Source organism: Coregonus clupeaformis, chromosome 5, assembly GCF_020615455.1.
Source record: "Coregonus clupeaformis isolate EN_2021a chromosome 5, ASM2061545v1, whole genome shotgun sequence".
In the NCBI taxonomy this organism is placed as follows: domain Eukaryota; kingdom Metazoa; phylum Chordata; class Actinopteri; order Salmoniformes; family Salmonidae; genus Coregonus; species Coregonus clupeaformis.
In genome coordinates, this window is record NC_059196.1 from 24689203 (window position 1) to 24706586 (window position 17384).

General features: G+C 44.7%; 1 protein-coding gene across 4 annotated transcripts in view; it reads right to left on the reverse strand.

Moving 5' to 3' along the window:
* LOC121565588 (neurobeachin-like) overlaps positions 1-17384 on the reverse strand; it is a 300567-nt gene that overhangs the window by 117319 nt on the left and 165864 nt on the right. For all 4 annotated transcript variants that reach the window (XM_045213661.1, XM_045213660.1, XM_045213658.1 and 1 more), the window contains 2 exons: positions 14131-14255; positions 5521-5667 (listed from right to left, as the gene is read on the reverse strand). In XM_045213661.1, coding sequence (XP_045069596.1) covers positions 5521-5667; positions 14131-14255 — 272 coding nt within the window. The remainder of the gene's footprint in view (positions 1-5520; positions 5668-14130; positions 14256-17384) is intronic.

Sequence of the window (17384 nt, forward strand, 5' to 3'; positions counted from 1 at the left end):
GCAGCCCCAATCTTTCTCACAAAGTCAGCCCGACGCCCAATGGAAGTTGAACCCAGCTGGAGACAATGGTCACACGAATTGGTCCGAGCCAAAGCCTCCTGTGCATGTTTCCACCCCAGGCAAATAGGACAGCACTCGTAAATATCTTTAGGGCACGGTCGGAGGTATAAACTCAGCTGGTTAGCCTTTTTGACTCAAGCAAGGAAGCACTGGCTACAAAAGCAGAGCAGAAATTAGTGGGTTTTTAGCAAACACAAATCCTATCCAAGCAAGGAAGCATTAGCTACACAAGCAGAGCATAAAGTAGTTAGCTTTTAGCAAACACAAAAACCGATACCAAGACCCAAAACTCGCAACATCTAGGGGGACAAGCACTCTCTACCAACTAACAGACACCTAAGTCGGAGCCGAATCTTGTAGTCTTTGTGTGCTTGTAAAGTTTGCAAATTGCGTGACACGTTCTTCCTTCAGGCAAGCTTTAGAGCAAAGAATTGAGGAAATGAATGCGAGCCCTGGTATTATAGCCAGGAAGGTGGGGCTTCTGAGGGCGGGCTCGGCATCCATTTGCCTGTTGCGCGTGATTTCAGTTTTCTTCAGGTGAATATGATTGGTTGTTGACTCCCCAAGTATGTTATACAGAGTGACCGACTGAAAGGGAACTAAGGTTTAACGTTAAACTGGCCTGGCCAGGACTGGACGGGAGGTTTATTAGCTGCATTATTAACCAGACGACTGCTATACCTCTACATCCATCCAATCTGTACTGCTCTACCTCCATCCAGTCTGTACTGCTCTACCTCTACATCCATCCAGTCTGTACTGCTATTCATCCATCCAGTCTGTACTGCTCTTCATCCATCCAGTCTGTACTGCTCTTCATCCATCCAGTCTGTACTGCTTTACCTCCATCCTGTCTGTACTGCTCTACATCCATCCAGTCTGTACTGCTCTACCTCCATCCAGTCTGTACTGTTCTACCTCTACATCCATCCAGTCTGTAATGCTCTACCTCTACATTCATCCAGTCTGTAATGATCTACCTCTACATCCATCCAGTCTGTACTGTTCTACCTCTTCATCCATCCAGTCTGTACTGCTCTACCTCTACATCCATCCAGTCTGTACTGCTCTACCTCTACATCCATCCAATCTGTACTGCTCTACCTCCATCCAGTCTGTACTGCTCTTCATCCATCCAGTCTGTACTGCTCTACCTCCATCCTGTCTGTACTGCTCTACATCCATCCAGTCTGTACTGCTCTACCTCCATCCAGTCTGTACTGCTCTTCATCCATCCAGTCTGTACTGCTCTACCTCTACATTCATCCAGTCTGTACTGTTCTACCTCTACATCCATCCAGTCTGTAATGCTCTACCTCTACATCCATCCAGTCTGTAATGATCTACCTCTACATCCATCCAGTCTGTAATGCTCTACCTCTACATCCATCCAGTCTGTAATGCTCTACCTCTACATCCATCCAGTCTGTACTGCTCTACCTCTACATCCATCCAGTCTGTAATGCTCTACCTCTACATCCATCCAGTCTGTAATGCTCTACCTCTACATCCATCCAGTCTGTACTGTTCTACCTCTACATCCATCCAGTCTGTACTGCTCTACCTATACATCCATCCAGTCTGTAATGATCTACCTCTACATCCATCCAGCCTGTACATCTCAGGACCCGATAGAACAGCGTGGCTCAGTTGGTAGACGAGGGTGCTTGCAATGCAAGGATTGTGAGTTCGATTCCTGCTGGGGCCACCCATATATAAAAAAACACACTACGGATAAAAGTGTTTACTTAATTGCATTTATTATTATTATATATATATTATATTATGTTTCACTGTAGCCCTGCCAGCTGTATGAAGCTCTCCTGCCTGCCTGGCACGGTTCAGGTAAAACCTCCAAGCCTCCAAGATAAAATGAAGTTGAAATGTCATTATGTAGCATGCAATTTATCTTCTGGACATTCAGACATCATGTCATGGAACACCTCTTATTAACAGACCCTTTCGTCTACATGGATGCGTCCCAAATGACGCCATTTTCCTATATAGTGCACACTTTTGACCAGATTCCTATGGGCCCTGGTTAAAAGTAGCGCACTATAAAAAGGAATAAGGTGCCATTTGGGGTGCAGACCATGACTCAGTGTTCAAATGAAAATAAAATGTCTAGATATCCAACAACCAACTCATGTGTTTTAATAACTAATTGTGATTAGTTTATTTCCATATATATTTCCACTGAGGAGGTTGATTCAAGTAATTTTCATTCATTCTTTTGTTTTCATAGTTTCTCTGGCCGTTATAATCAGTAAGATCATAGTGTTAATGTGTGTTAATAGTTCAGTTTGTCAGGTTAGGTAAATGTTAGTTTAGTCACTGATTGTCTGGGCCATTTGGAAGGGGAATGGTGACATACAGTGCCTTTAGAAAGTATTAAGACCCCTTTACTTTTTCAACATTTTGTTACGTTACAGCCTTATTCTAAAATGTATTAAATACATTATTTTCCTCAGCAATCTACACACAATACCCCATAACGACAAAGTGAAAACAGGTTGTTAGAAATTGTTGCTAAGTTATTAAACATAAAAACAGAAATACCTTATTTACATAAGTATTCAGACCCTTTGCTATGAGACTCGAAGTTGAGCTCAGGTGCATCCTGTTTCCATTGATCATCCTTGAGATGTTTCTACAACTTGATTGGAGTCCACCTGTGGTATATTCAATTGATTGGACAGGATTTGGAAAGGCACACACCTGTCTATTTATATAATGGGTGGGTCTATCCTGAATGCTGACTGGTTAAAAGAGCATTCCAGCCGGTGTCTATTCAACAAAGTTGCCACCGGATAAATCTATGACGTTAAAATGCCTATTTACTCTGTTCCATCTGACTGCGCAATCCACTGTCTCATCAGCCCAGCCAGGCAACTTATAAACTTGATCTCCACTATAAAAAACATCTAGACATCATCTCACATTTCTTTTAGACTAACATGTAGTTTTCAACAGCGGAGATTTGTATAAATCTTGCTGTCTGTCTCTCCGACATTTGCAACATTGTTTCAATATTCAAATTCGATCTCCTGCTGTCCCATAGTAATGAACATGTCGGGAGTCGGGACGAGACAGACAGGCAGCCAGTCGAAATCATGAATCAGCTGGCATCATTTTAATGGATATATACAAAAAAATGTCAATTGAAAACAGGTAAAATGAAACGCAGCTAATTTGCAGTCTTTCCAGCTTCAGTTTGAAGTGACTGTGTTACTGTAGCTGTGTTGTTGGCTAGCTCCTCTGAACAACAGTGTCCTGACGAGTGAGCACATTTTCTATGCCAGGCGAAATCGCGCCTCATTAGCTCATTGTTATGGACGTATCCAAATAAATGTCACTAGAAAACAGCTTAAACAAATGCAAATGCAGCTACTTTGCTGTTATTCTGGCTTTTTGACGTGACTGTAAGTTAGCCGTAGTTGGCTAGCTAGCAAGCAAGGGATAAGAACGTTGCCAGCCAGTATGGCAATGGAACATTTAGAATGAACGACTAGGTCGCGTCCATAGATACAGAACAAAAAGACTGAACAACTGGGTCGTGTCCATAGATACAGAACAAAAAGACTAAACGACTGGGTCACGTCTCTAGCAACCCTAGATTTGTGTCGGGACTATATCTTGTGGAAGGATGAAATAGTATGAATAAATTAATAAAAATAACGTTTTTATTGAAAATATATCAATCACTATTTAAAATATGTTGGTAACTCGGAGCTCTACGGACAATTCCCTCGACCTCATGGCTTGGTTTTTGCTCTGATATGAACTGTCAACTGTGGGACCTTATTTAAGTGATAATGCCAGAGGAGACAGTGTTTATCAGAGCAAAAACCAAGCCATGAGGTTGAAGGAATTGTCCGTAGAGCTCCGAGACAGGATTGTGTTGAGGCACAGATCAGGGGAAGGGTACCAAAACATTTCTGCAGCATTGAAGGTGCCCAAGAACACAGTGGCCTTCATCATTCTTCAATGGAAGAAGTTTGGAACCACCAAGACTCTTCCTAGAGCTGGCCGCCTGGCCAAACTGAGCGATTGGGGGAGAAGGACTTTGGTGAGGGAGGGGACCAAGAACCCGATGGTCACTCTAACAGAGCTCTTGAGTTTCTCTGTGGAGATGGGAGAACCTTCCAGAAGGACAACCATCTCTGCAGCACTCCACCAATCAGGCCTTTATGGTAGAGTGGCCAGACGGAAGCCACTCTTCAGTGAAAGGCACATGACAGCCTGCTTGGAGTTTACCAAAAGGCACCTAAAGACTCTCAGACCATGAGAAACAAGATTCTTTGGTCTGATGAAACCAAGATTGAACTATTTGGCCTGAATGCCAAGCATCACGTCTGGAGGAAACCTGGCACCATCCCTACGGTGAAGCATGGTGGTGGCAGCATCATGCTGTGGGGATGTTTTTCAGTGGCAGGGACTGGGAGACTAGTCAGGATCGAGGGAAAGATGAACGGAGCAAAGCACTGAGAGCTTCTTGATGAAAACCTGCTCCAGAGCGCTCAGGAACTCAGACTGGGGCGAAGGTTCACCTTCCAACAGGACAACGACCCTAAGCACACAGCCAAGACAACGCAGGAGTGGCTTCGGGAAAAGTCTCTGAATGTCCTTGAGTGGCCCAGCCAGAGCCCGAACCTTATCGAACAATTCTGGAGAGACCTGAAAATAGCTGTGCAGGAACGCTCCCCATCCAACCTGACAGAGCTTGAGAGGATGTGCAGAGAAGAATGGGAGAAACTCCCCAAATACAGGTGTGCCAAGCTTGTAGCGTCATACCCAAGAAGATTCGAGGCTGTAATCCCTGCTAAAGCTGCTTCAACAAAGTACTGAGTAAAGGGTCTGAATACTTATGTAAATGTGATATTTAGCATACATTTCTAAAAACCTGTTTTTGCTTTGTCATTATGGGGTATTGTGTGTAGATTGATGAGGGAAAAAAAACAATTTAATCAATTTTAGAATAAGGCTGTAACGTAACAAAATGTGGAAAAAGTCAAGGGGTTTGAATACTTTCCGAAGGCACTGTAGTGTACGTTCCAAATGGCACCCTATTGAACTACGGTTTGACCAAAGCATTATGTGCCCTAGTCAAAAGTAGTGCACTAACTAAAGAATAGGGTGCCATTTGATACGCAGCCATATTCAGATTGATCATCCTTCCGGAATCAATTTAGTTTAACTTGGACTGAGATGACTGACTGACCTCTGGAGACAAACAGGCGAGGAAGGAACGGCGCTGGAGAACCAAAACAACACAGAACAGAACAGACCGGCTCGTTTCACACATACACTATCACACAGGAACTACACTTTCACCTGAACACCTTGGAAACACTGTCCAGATCCACTTACACTGCCAAACACATAAACCATAACCCAAACATAGGACAAATATGTGCGTGTTTGTTTGTGTGTGTGTGTGTGTTTGTGTGTGCGTCTCACCAGCCAGGTTGTCCATCTCCTTCTCCTGCAGCAGACTGGCATTGTCATCGTCTCCATCCAACATCAGGTCAGTCTCTGGGCTCTGATTGGCTACTGCCTGGCTGCGGAACCCCTTCTTCGACTTGACCAACTCATCCTCTTCGCTGCCTGGAGGGGGAGGGGGGGGACGGGGACGGGACAGAAAGACAGAACAGTTGGAACAGTCAGTCAGAGAACAGTCAGAACAGGGGATGGCGAGACAGGAATAGTCCGAAAAATCTGAGAACAGTCACAACAGTCAGGGAACAGTCAGACAACAGCCAGAACAGTCATACAGTCAGACAACAGTCAGAGAACAGTCAGACAGAACAACCAGGAAACAGTCAGACAGCTAAACACCTCTCCCCTGAAGCTCAAAGAGCAGATTCAGATCAGTGTAGAAAGATAAGAAGATTATAAATGCTTTGAAGTGTCACATCAGTTGAGCCAAAGGGGAATCTGGTTTTGATAGTTTTATCAAATGCATACCATAACATCTGGTGGGCTACTAAAGTCTGGATTACCCAATACCCACAATCTCTACATAAAACATCCAATGATGACTGACTTGGAGTAAAGAGATGTGTACTATAGTATTTAATAACTATTGACGTCAGAACCCACAGTAAACATATGAATGAATACATTCAATACATTTCCAGCATCTAAACTGATAGGCTGTTTCAACGTTTGTTGTCAGACAAGGTAAACTATGAAACACTGTTTTGTTTATAGAAAGCGGTAACAGAGTTTTGAGAATATGTCTTCAGCTCAGAGTCTTTTGGGACTGTATCTATCGGCTGCTGCTGCTTTCAGAGCTCAGACAGAACCACACTGAACAGACAGATCAATTGAGATACTGGTAACACCACCACATCTCATCATACGGCCATACTGGAACAGAAGTCTAGTGGAACAGGACCATCACTCTACAGGCTGTGTCCCACCTTACAGTACATCCACACCATACAGTACGTACAGACTACACAGTACATCGAAATGCCTTAAACTGCCTTTATCAAGTTGTCAGCCCCAGCTCAACCCCAGCCCAACCCTAGCCCTTGCCCAACCCACCCCACCCCAGACCAGCCCAACCCAAGCCTCAGCCCAACCCACCCCACCCCACCCCAGCCCTAGCCTTACCTCTACCCCAACCCCACCCCACCCTAGACCAACCCATCCCAAGCCCAATATTAGCCCCAGCCCAACCCCACCCCAACCCTAGCCCCAGCCCAACCCCAGCCAAGCCCAACCCTAGCGCCACCCCAACCCCACCCCATGCTCAGCCCAACCCCAGCCCAACCCAACACCAGCTCAGCCCAACCCCAGCTCAGCCCAACCCCAGCTCAGCCCAACCCCAGCTCAGCCCAACCCAACCCAACCCCACATGACTGCACAGAGATGCCTGTGAGGATTTGTCTTCTTTAAGGTCATACAGTATCTGTGAAAAACTGTAGCAGGAACTCTCTCTGTGTGTAAGAAAAGCAGCAGAACACGTCTGGAGAAATGGGAGGTGTCTGACACTCGTCTGCCATGTTTTCTCTCAGCGTGGCTCTCAGTACGCCTGGCGCTCCCAGGAGGAACAAGCACCTTGTCTTGAAGAGGTCTCCTGCAACTGCACGACTACTGTGAAAAAAGCAGCTTCCTGCTCTGTCTCGTGTCTGGAGAGCTTTCATCAGATGCATGGAAGAAGTCGGAGTGTTTCGGAAGTGAATTCTGTGTAGCGTTAAAGAAAGGCCAAAGCCATCTAGCAGCCAGTCTTCTAGCATCAAAGAGAAGAGAGTGAAACTTAAAACTGTAATTCAGTAAAGCTTCATTATCCTCCATAGGGTCAACGAGGGGAAGCTGAGCAGAGGAGCTGACTCTCTGATTGGCACGATGGAGCAGAGGACCCGAGTGGGAACTAGACAAAATAAACCATGCTGATTTCTACAGGCACGCCACCAACATCAATAAGAGCGAGAGCAAGAGAGAGAGAGAGAGAGAGAGAGAGAGAGGAGAGGGAGAGCGAGCGACAGAGAGAGCGAAAGAGCGAGAGAGAGAGAGAAAGGAAGAGCAAAAAAAAGAATGAGAGGAGGGGACCGAGCAAACTGCTTTGTCCACAATGCAATTTAGTTATCAAGGGGTAGAATGTAGGGTTATAAATAATCAGAAAAAAAGAAGCAGGACAGGGAGAGAGAAAATGTGCTGACATGAACAGCCATCTTGTCATGAGTGATAGCCACTCCACTCAGAGATGTTCTCAAATCAAAGCGGGCGGTGAAATAGACGGCCGTTTGTCAACATTAAGATCTGGCAGCGCTGAGGTGACAAGGCTGCCTCATTAGAAAGCTTTTAAATCCTCCACCTTTCCCCTCACAACACACGGAGGAGGAAGAAAGAGATTGGGCCACTTTGTTTCTACCATAATTCATTTCTTTAGTCTGTGACCTAAACAGGACAGCTGTACCTCATCCCACAGACCCTAACCCTGTAGCACAACTAGCAGCACTATCACAAACTCTACCTGCAGCAGGGTTAGCCAATATAGTAGTTCTCCTTCTACACTCCAATCACCCAAGGCCTTCTGCAAATAATGTGGGATGCAACAACATATTAACGCCAATCCAGAATAAGTAGATTAAACCATTTTATCATTGATATTGTGTTTTTATATAGGAAGAATGCCAATGACACATAAAATACCTACCATACCCAATTCATGATCCGGTTTATGATTCAGAACCATCAAGTAAAGAAAAGCATTGAAGACAGAGAGAGAGCGAGAGAGAGAGAGAGAGACAAGGATAGGGAGAGGGAGAGAGAGAGAGAGAGAAAAGGGTGAGAGAGAGAGGAGGAGGAAGAGAGAGAGCAGAGCTAATGTCACCCATTCCCTATCGCCATGTCAACAGGACAGACTGACACATTTTCAATGTTTCCAGAACGGTGACATTTCCCTCCCAGTCTGAGGGTGATGATAGCAAGTGGATGTGGGCTTTCAGCTTTGGTCAAATAAAGTTTACAATCTCAGAGAAGGGAACTATTTTAGTGTTCAGTAGTTTTACTGTTAAATGTGGAATAGATAATAGTTGAAAGGCTTTTAAAAAGAAGCAAAGGCACAAACTGTGATATAACGGTCCATGTTTTATATATTGGGAGAACTCTGGAGTATTCTGTGGCATGAGCCTTTCATTTTTATAGCCTCAGTCAGAGTCAAGGAGCATGTGTTTTTCTTGGTCTCCTAAGTCTCATACGCCCCAACCTCTCACTCCTTAACTCTATGACATGATGTTTCACTTAACAGCCTACTCTGCTACAGTGCATTTCCCAACAGAGGAATAAGGCTGATGGCAAATATACTTTAGAATAATTCAATATATACAACCATAAATAAAAGATGAAACCTTAGAATTACAGTGGAGCTTTTTTTGAATAACACATATTGTACATAAATTACACAAACTGGATCAAACAAAATGGGCAACACCACGATGCAGGACATGGATATTTACTGTAAAATAAAAAGTCTGAAAGTCTTTCATTTATGTTTTGGAACCCCATTAAAAAAGCTTTATGTTGTGTGTTCGTCCGCCACACTAGCGACCTGACCAGAACCATTTTGGAGACAACTTTTCCTCCTATGCCTCCACGCTACAAACACAGATCCCGCCCAGAACAGTGAAATCTGAGACAGATGCAAAGTTTTAGCGTTTGTTTTGGACGGTAACAGCAATGCAGAATGGGATTTTTCCTCCTCCTCTCTTGCCTCTTCCCCCTCTTCGGACTCTGTTCCCAGATGGGGGTGTCCCTCTACACCTAACTAACTAACTCAGCCTTAACCTATGCCTACCTGTCTCTGTAATGTCTCTATGCTTTAGGATTTGATAATCCTACAGAGTGATAACAGGGCAAAACGCCACTCTGTCTCCTTGCACTGCTTCATAAACTGTGTTTCATATAGTAGCATTTCCTAATCACATAGCAATGTTTCCTTAACTGTAGTCCCCTCTTCTCTTCTCTTCGTTTTCCATCAGTCCCAGATCTATCTCTGCCCTCCTACGCAGCCTCTCCCCCCCATCCCCCCTCCCCTCCGCCTCTCTCTCCACGGGATTCACATTCCACACGATACAAGCAGTCCAGCATCACTGAACCCTGGGATAGTCTGAACGCTGCTCAGTCGGGAGACGCTGCTCAGTCGAAAACAGGAAAAGATAAGAGACAGAAAGTAGAGACAGGGAGTAGAGAGAGAGAGTAGAAACAGATAGTAGAGACAGAGAGTAGAGAGAGAGTAGAAACAGAGAGTAGAGACAGAGAGTAGAAACAGAGTAGAGACAGAGAGTAGAGACAGTAACACACTAACAGGGCAGGAGTGTCTCATTAATACACCCCCTATACCTGGAGATCAGCCCTGGCCTAGATACTTTGTAAGTAGATGCTCTGTAGCTAGATGCCCTGTAGCTAGATGCCCTGTAGCTAGATGCCCTGTAGCTAGATGCTCTGTAGCTAGATGCTCTGTAGCTAGAAGCTCTGTAGCTAGATGCTCTGTAGCTAGATGCTCTGGAGCTAGATGCTCTGTAGCTAGAAGCTCTGTAGCTAGATGCTCTGGAGCTAGATGCTCTGTAGCTAGATGCTCTGTAGTTATACCTTTATTAATCACTTTAGCTACTGTATTATTGAGGTTCCAGACATGTACCACAGAGCTATCCCTTAGAGAGCTCATTGAAAGTCAGTCAGACAACATGCAGCTTTCATCTCCTTCAGAGTGAATCCTCTCTAGACTAATGTCTTATCATAATAAACCAGGGAACGACAGGCTAGAGAGGATACTTATAGTATAATTTACAGAATGGTAGCTAGCGATGATGTGTGTTCTACTGCTGTGTATTAGAGTGTGTGTGTTTGTGTGCGTGAATGTGTGTGTGCATGTGTGTGTGAATTCTTCTGTAATGAGCTATAAAGATCAGTGTGTGTGAGTATCAGAGGGTCAGAGAGAGCCTGGTTGTGCACTACTTTTGACCAGAGCCTATGGGGCTATGGTCAAAAGCAGTGGGAATAAGGTACAATTTGGGACGCACCCAGCATGTCCATGTGAGCAGGGCAGCAAAAACACCTGGAGGTAGAACAGCCTGTTAAACACTGGATCAATATGAACCTGACTTCCATTTCATGGTTCCCCAGTTCCAATCAGCTAACTATATCCTCTGCTGCTGCTGCTACAGAACACAGAGGGTATAGTCATACAGACAGACAGAGGGCGGAGACACAACGCTAACCCTCCTTAGTCATCCTAACCCTGTCAATGTGGCTAATAAATGCTCACACACACAGGAATTTCAATCCACACATTTAAGAAGCTCCCTAAGTATAAAAAAAAAAAATCTCTCTCTCTCGCTCTCGGCCTTCCCACTAAAACCTATATCTGTAATAACCACTATATAGCTAACACCCTACTGGCATTATGTTTTGTTAACTTCTATATCTGTAATAAACAGACTATAATCTATATATACACAGTACCAGTCAAAAGTTTGGACACATCTACTCATTCAAGGGTTTTTCTTAATTTTTACTATTTTCTACATTGTAGAATAATAGTGAAGACATCAAAACTATGAAATAACACATATGGAATCATGTAGTAACCAAAAAAGTGTTAAACAAATCAAAATATATTTTATATTTGAGATTCTTCAAAGTAGCCACCCTTTGCCTTGATGACAGCTTTGCACACTCTTGGCATTCTCTCACCCAGCTTCACCTGGAATGCTTTTCCAACAGTCGTGAAGGAGTTCCCACATATGCTGAGCACTTGTTGGCTGCTTTTCCTTCACTCTGCGGTCCAACTCATCCCAGAGAAGGCATACCATAATATATAGGGAGAGAGAGAGGAAAAAGAACAGAGCGGGAGAGTAGTGTTAAGGCCTACCATAATATGTGGCGAGAGTGTGTGTGTGTGTGAGAGAAAGAAGGAGAGGGATGGGGAGGGGGAGAGAGAGAACCTACCTAGCGTCTGAGGCTAGTTCTAACAGCATAGTGTTTAGTGAACAGCAGCCATGATGATCATACGCTAGTTTCATGAGCCAGTGAAGGAAAACGGTGGCTAAGAACTCCTTTAAGACTGTTGGAAAAGCATTCCAGGTGAAGCAGGTTGAGAGAATGCCAAGAGTGTGCAACGCTGTCATCAAGGCAAAGGGTGGCTACTTTGAAGAATCTCAAATATAGAATATATTTTGATTTGTTTAACACTTTTTTGGTTACTACATGATTCCAGATGTGTTATTTCATAGTTTTGATGTCTTCACTATTATTCTACAATGTAGAAAATAGTAAAAATAAAGAAAAACCCTTGAATGAGTAGGTGTTCTAAAACTTTTGACTGGTACTGTATGTGTACTACGGTTGGTGGGAGTGTCTGTCAAACCACAGGAAACAGAGTTTGGAGACGGAGACCACTAACGATCCGCTGCTCTTAGATTATCCGCTAAAGACACATCCCATCTTTAATATGAGCTGCGTCCCAAATCGCACCACATTTCCTATATAGAGCACTACTTTTGACCAGGGCCCATAGGGAGAGAGGGGGAGAGAGATAAAGGGGGAGAGTAGAGATAGTGAGGGGGGAGAGAGAATGAGAGGGGAAAGGGGGGGGAGCAAGAGAGAGAGAGCGAAAAATTCAATCCTTCTCACAGGAGAAACTTCTACATTATTGTAGTCATTAGAAGCACTGAGAGACACCAGGGTGTCAACAAGTCTTCAAACTGGGAGAGACACCACTGACACGCACACACTCCACCTACTAAAAAGACAGGGAGAACAACATTTTACCAACAAAAAACAACAACATTGACAACATTATTTTTATCAGGGTCTGTTGCAGAAAGAAAGCATCAGAACTAAGAGAGAGAGAGCGAGAGAGAGAGAGAGCGAGAGAGAGTTGTCTGGATGGTTGAGAAAGGAACCATAGTAAAATAAGAAGCAGACGGTGTCATTATTGTGTGTGTGCCATTAACATGGGCCACCTGCAGCCCAGAGAGAAACCAGCTGGCGTGTGTGTGTGTGTGTCTTATGCGTAGGCCTGGCGTGTGTTGTGTGTGTGTTGTGTGTGTGTGTTCTGGCAGTGACACAGAGCTGAGAGGCCAGATGACATGCTGAACCAGCAGTCAGCTCCCCAACACAGCCAGTCTGCATCCCAAATGGCACCCTATTCTCTACATAGTGCACTACTTTTGACCAGGCCTCTGGTCAAAAGTAGTGCACTATGTAGGGAATAGGGTACCATTTGGGAAGCAGGCTCAGTTACACAGAGACCAGTATGTGTGAGGTCAGAACTAGGGCCCAGAGTTTCTCCTGGATGTCAAACTCCTGGCCCTCCTCATACCAGACCTGGGTCATCAGGCAAGTGTTAGAGAACTGGCCTAATGACTGCACACCTCCAATCACTATGAAATATCATACCTCCCGATGTGTGCAGACAACTTGAAACAATAGGATTTAATAGCATCACAGAAATGAATGACGTTTTATTTTATAGCATGTTTTGTTTGATGTGGGAGCATTTTCCATTTAAAGGTAGACTCAGCGAAATGACGTTGCCACGAGCAGCACCGCAGATATTGAGATGAGCGAGACAAAAGACTTCGCTCTCACACAATCACACACAGTATCTGCGCATGTGCACGGGTTCGCGTCATGCTGTTACAGCGTGGTAGCCAGGGGACCAAAACAGCGGAGAAGTTGACCCTCACGCTTCAACACTCTTAGTTGTTGCGGAAATTTACCCACTATGCAGTTTGTTTTCTGAATCTACGTCATATCACTGAGTCTACCTTTAAACAAAATGCTTTGAGATGTTTGTTCTTTGTAGTTTCTAAATCACTAGATTTTGTTCACATTTACTACATCTGCTCTGCTAGGTTGCGTCCCCAATGGCACCCTACTCCCTACAGTATATAGTGCACTACTTTTGACCAGGTTCCACAGGGCTCTGGTCAAAAGTAGTGCACTATATAGGAAATAGGGTGCCACTTGGGACATAGACCTAGTCAGTTCAGTGAGGGAAAGTTTGAGACTAAGAGCACAACAGTAAAATGACAAAGTCTATGAAAATAAAATGTTTCATTAAACGGACATGTCATGTTCAATTGACAGAGGCAGTAAATATGTTACCTATAAAAATGACGATGAACTTCTCTCAGCTCAGCAACAGGCCCTGCCCATAGTACACGATTCTAGCCTGGACTCTGAGGACACTGAGACCCTCTATAGCTCCTCACTTTATAATGCTGGCCTTGACAGTGAGAAGAGGCCAGTAGTTGTCTGGGGTCATACAACATAATGAATTACAGAATTGTACTGTGTGGCTACTGTCATGTACACCCCTAACCCTGCCATGTATTGCCCTAACCCTAACCACTGAGTAAAAATGGTCCTATTCCATCAGGAGACTAGTTACTTCTACAGACCTTGTAGAATAGAGGACATGGTCAGAAGCAGATATCAAGTATAGCTAACAAGAAAAACTGTTGAATTAGGGTTGCTTGTTACAGTTTTCAACCACACATCAATCAATCAATTAATTAAATGAATCAATCAGCCAGGAGCATGCTGACTAACCATAGTCGTCCAGCGTCTTGCAGGGAATGTCCAAGTGGGTGGAGCCAAAGGGGTTCCGTACGAATCTCCGCCTCCTCCGTAGGTCGTCCTCCCAGTAGTCCAGACGCCAGAAGTCATTCAGCTGACTGAGAGACAGACAGAGAGAGATAGACAGGTTAGACAGAGAAAGACAGCGAGAGATAGACAGGTTAGACTGAGAGACAGACAGAGAGAGCGAGAGACAGGTTAGACAGAGATAGAGAGACAGGTTAGACAGAGAGAGAGAGACAGGTTAGACTTAGAGACAGACAGAGAGAGAGAGAGAGAGAGAGAGAGACAGGTTAGACTGAGAGCAGGTTAGAATACGCGCACACACGCGCACACACACACACACACACACACACACACACACACACACACACACACACACACACACACACACACACACACACACACACACACACACACACACCACCAGGAGCCCCACAGCAGCAGCAGCAGAATCCACTACACTATAAATCACTAACACTCCCATTAACAAATACAGCATCAAATTACAAGTCTAAATTGCCCAGCTTGCCTCCTTTTTTACTATGTTTTTTAACAAGACTTGTAAATCAGAGAGGTAGGACCCTCAACACAGGCAGGGAGGGAGGCAGGAAAGGATGGAGGGAGACAGGGAGAGAAGAGGGAGGGAGGCAGAGAGGCCTGTAGGGAGGGAGGGAGAGAGAGGAGGGAGGGAGGCAGGGAGAGGAGGGAGGCAGAGAGGCATGGAGGGAGGGAGGGAGAGGAGGGAGGAGGCAGTGAGGGAGAGGAGGGAGGCAGAGAGGTATGGACGGAGGGAGGCAGAGAGGCAGGGAGGCCAGGAGGGAGGCAGGGAGGCCTGGAGGGATGGAGGCAGGGAGAGGAGGGGGAGGGAGAGAGAGAAGGAGTGAGCGAAGCAGGGAGAGGAGGGAGGCAGAGAGGCATGGAGGGAGGGAGGTATGGAGGGATGGAGGGAGGGAAGGTGGGAAGGAGGGAGGCAGCAACATGGGGTTTAATAATGATGGGGAGGGTCTGAGAACTATAAAACAGCACCCCCTTCCCTCCCTCCCTCCCTCCCTCCTTCCCTGTGTGGGTATGTGGAGCCATGACTAAAATAATGTGTTGAAATATTCATTGAAATGATTCCCAGAGCCCTGGGGCAACCCAAAAGAAAATTGCATTTTTATTCATTATTAATAACAGCGAATTAGAGCCTTAAAAACAGGAGAGAAAGAAGGGAACAGCTCCAGCATGTGGTAACCATCTTTGTAAAAATGATTATTCCAACATTCGCAGGGAGGACCTGGGAAGAAGGATCATTTTATTGCTTGCAGCGAATGCAAACCATTAAGCAGTGGGCCCAGCATCATGTTACTAAGTGCAGCTATGGCTGGACACATTTCAAAGGCTTTGTGTTTCATTCAAGGGGAACTAAAAGTAGAAAAACACTGCAAGTCATTTACGTACTCCAAACGGAGCTGTGGAGATAAATATGGAGCGAGGGATAGAGTGATGATTAAAGTGATAGTAGAGCAGATGACAGTTTGGTCTGAGAAGATCCTCAGTCACATCAATGGACCATGTGCTTCATCTTCATCATCTAGACCAGAGTGAGGAACTACACAGTCCTCCTGCTCCTCTGACGGTGTCCCACATGGCCATATTCCCTATACACTGAGTGTACAAAACATTAGAAAAATATTGAGTTGCACCCTCCTTTGCCATCAGAACAGCCTCAATTCATCGGGATATGGATTCTACAAGGTGTCGAAAGCGTTCCACAGGGATGCTGGCCCATGTTGTGTCAAGTTGACTGGATGTCCTTTGGGTGGTGGACCATTCTTGATACACATGGGAAACTGTTGAGCATGAAAAACCCAGTAGTGTTGCAGTTCTTGACACACTCAAACTGGTGCGCCTGGCACCTACTACGATACCCCGTTCAACAGCACTTAAATCTTTTGTCTTGCCCATTCACCCTCTGAATGGCACACATACCCAATCCATGTCTCAATTGTCTCAAGGCTTAAAAAATCCTTCTTTAACCTGTCTCCTCTCCTTCATATACACTGATTGAAGTGGTTTTAACAAGTTACATCAATAAGGGATCATAGCTTTCACCTGGTTTCAAGGAAAGAGCAGTTCCTAATGTTTTGTACACTCAGTGTATACTGACCTACTTTTGGCCAGGGCTCGTATAGGGCTCTTTTATTTTCCTTTTACCAATATACAACCATATTAAAATGATGCTTACACCTCCACCTTAAAAATTATCCAGTCAGTGTGTATTACCACCACCACCACCACCAAAAACAACAACATCAACTCAGACAGCCACCCAGTTGCCAATCCACCTCCAGCTTTGACAGTCTGGCGAGCAGCCAGGGCTACCATTGTATAGTCCCCCCCCACCACCAATATTGAGTCAGTCTAAACAGATTAATGTGTTACAAGGGGATCACATCACCAAACCATTCTATGAATATAATATGAATATAATATCTACAACTGTCAGAAAGCTAAAGGCTCAGGAGACTTAGCAGGCCTTTGACAGCCACGAGAGCTCAGTCTCAGTTAAGCATCAATCAACTGTGTGTGTGAGTGCCTGTGCAGAGTATCAGCGTGCCTAGAGCTTGTCCCCTGTCTGTCAGTCTTCCAGCAGGCTTGAAGCAGAAGAACAGAGATGTCAGTAGGTGGAGAAGCGAAGCCACGTAAATGATATTGTAAACGCTAGATTACACAGTCGGAAAAATGGAAATCCACTGAAGGCAGATGAGAGATTACCATTACAGATTATAACCCCTAACTCCCAATACAAATAGTCTGCCAACCGCGGTGGGGGAGGAAGGAGCTGCTTTGAACATTTCCTCTGCACTGTATTAAACACATACGATGCATGAGATTTTATTTGCTGAAGGACAATCATTTGTGTACAGCAACCTAAACTACAAGCCAAAATGTTTTAATTTGTATCTAGCTAATATGAATCAAACGTTCAACAAACCAACCCCAAGACTACAAGGATTGATTAACCAAGCAAACATGATGATTTCTCTTCCCCTGCCCCCCCACCCCAACCTCATCCCCCACCATATGCTTTCACTTTGGAGGTGGTTTAGTAGTGAATGAGAAGAAGAAGAAGAAGAAGAAGAAGAAGAAGAAGAAGAAGAAGAAGAAGAAGAAGAAGAAGAAGAAGAAGAAGAAGAAGAAGAAGAAGAAGAAGAAGAAGAAGAAGAAGAAGAAGAAGAAGA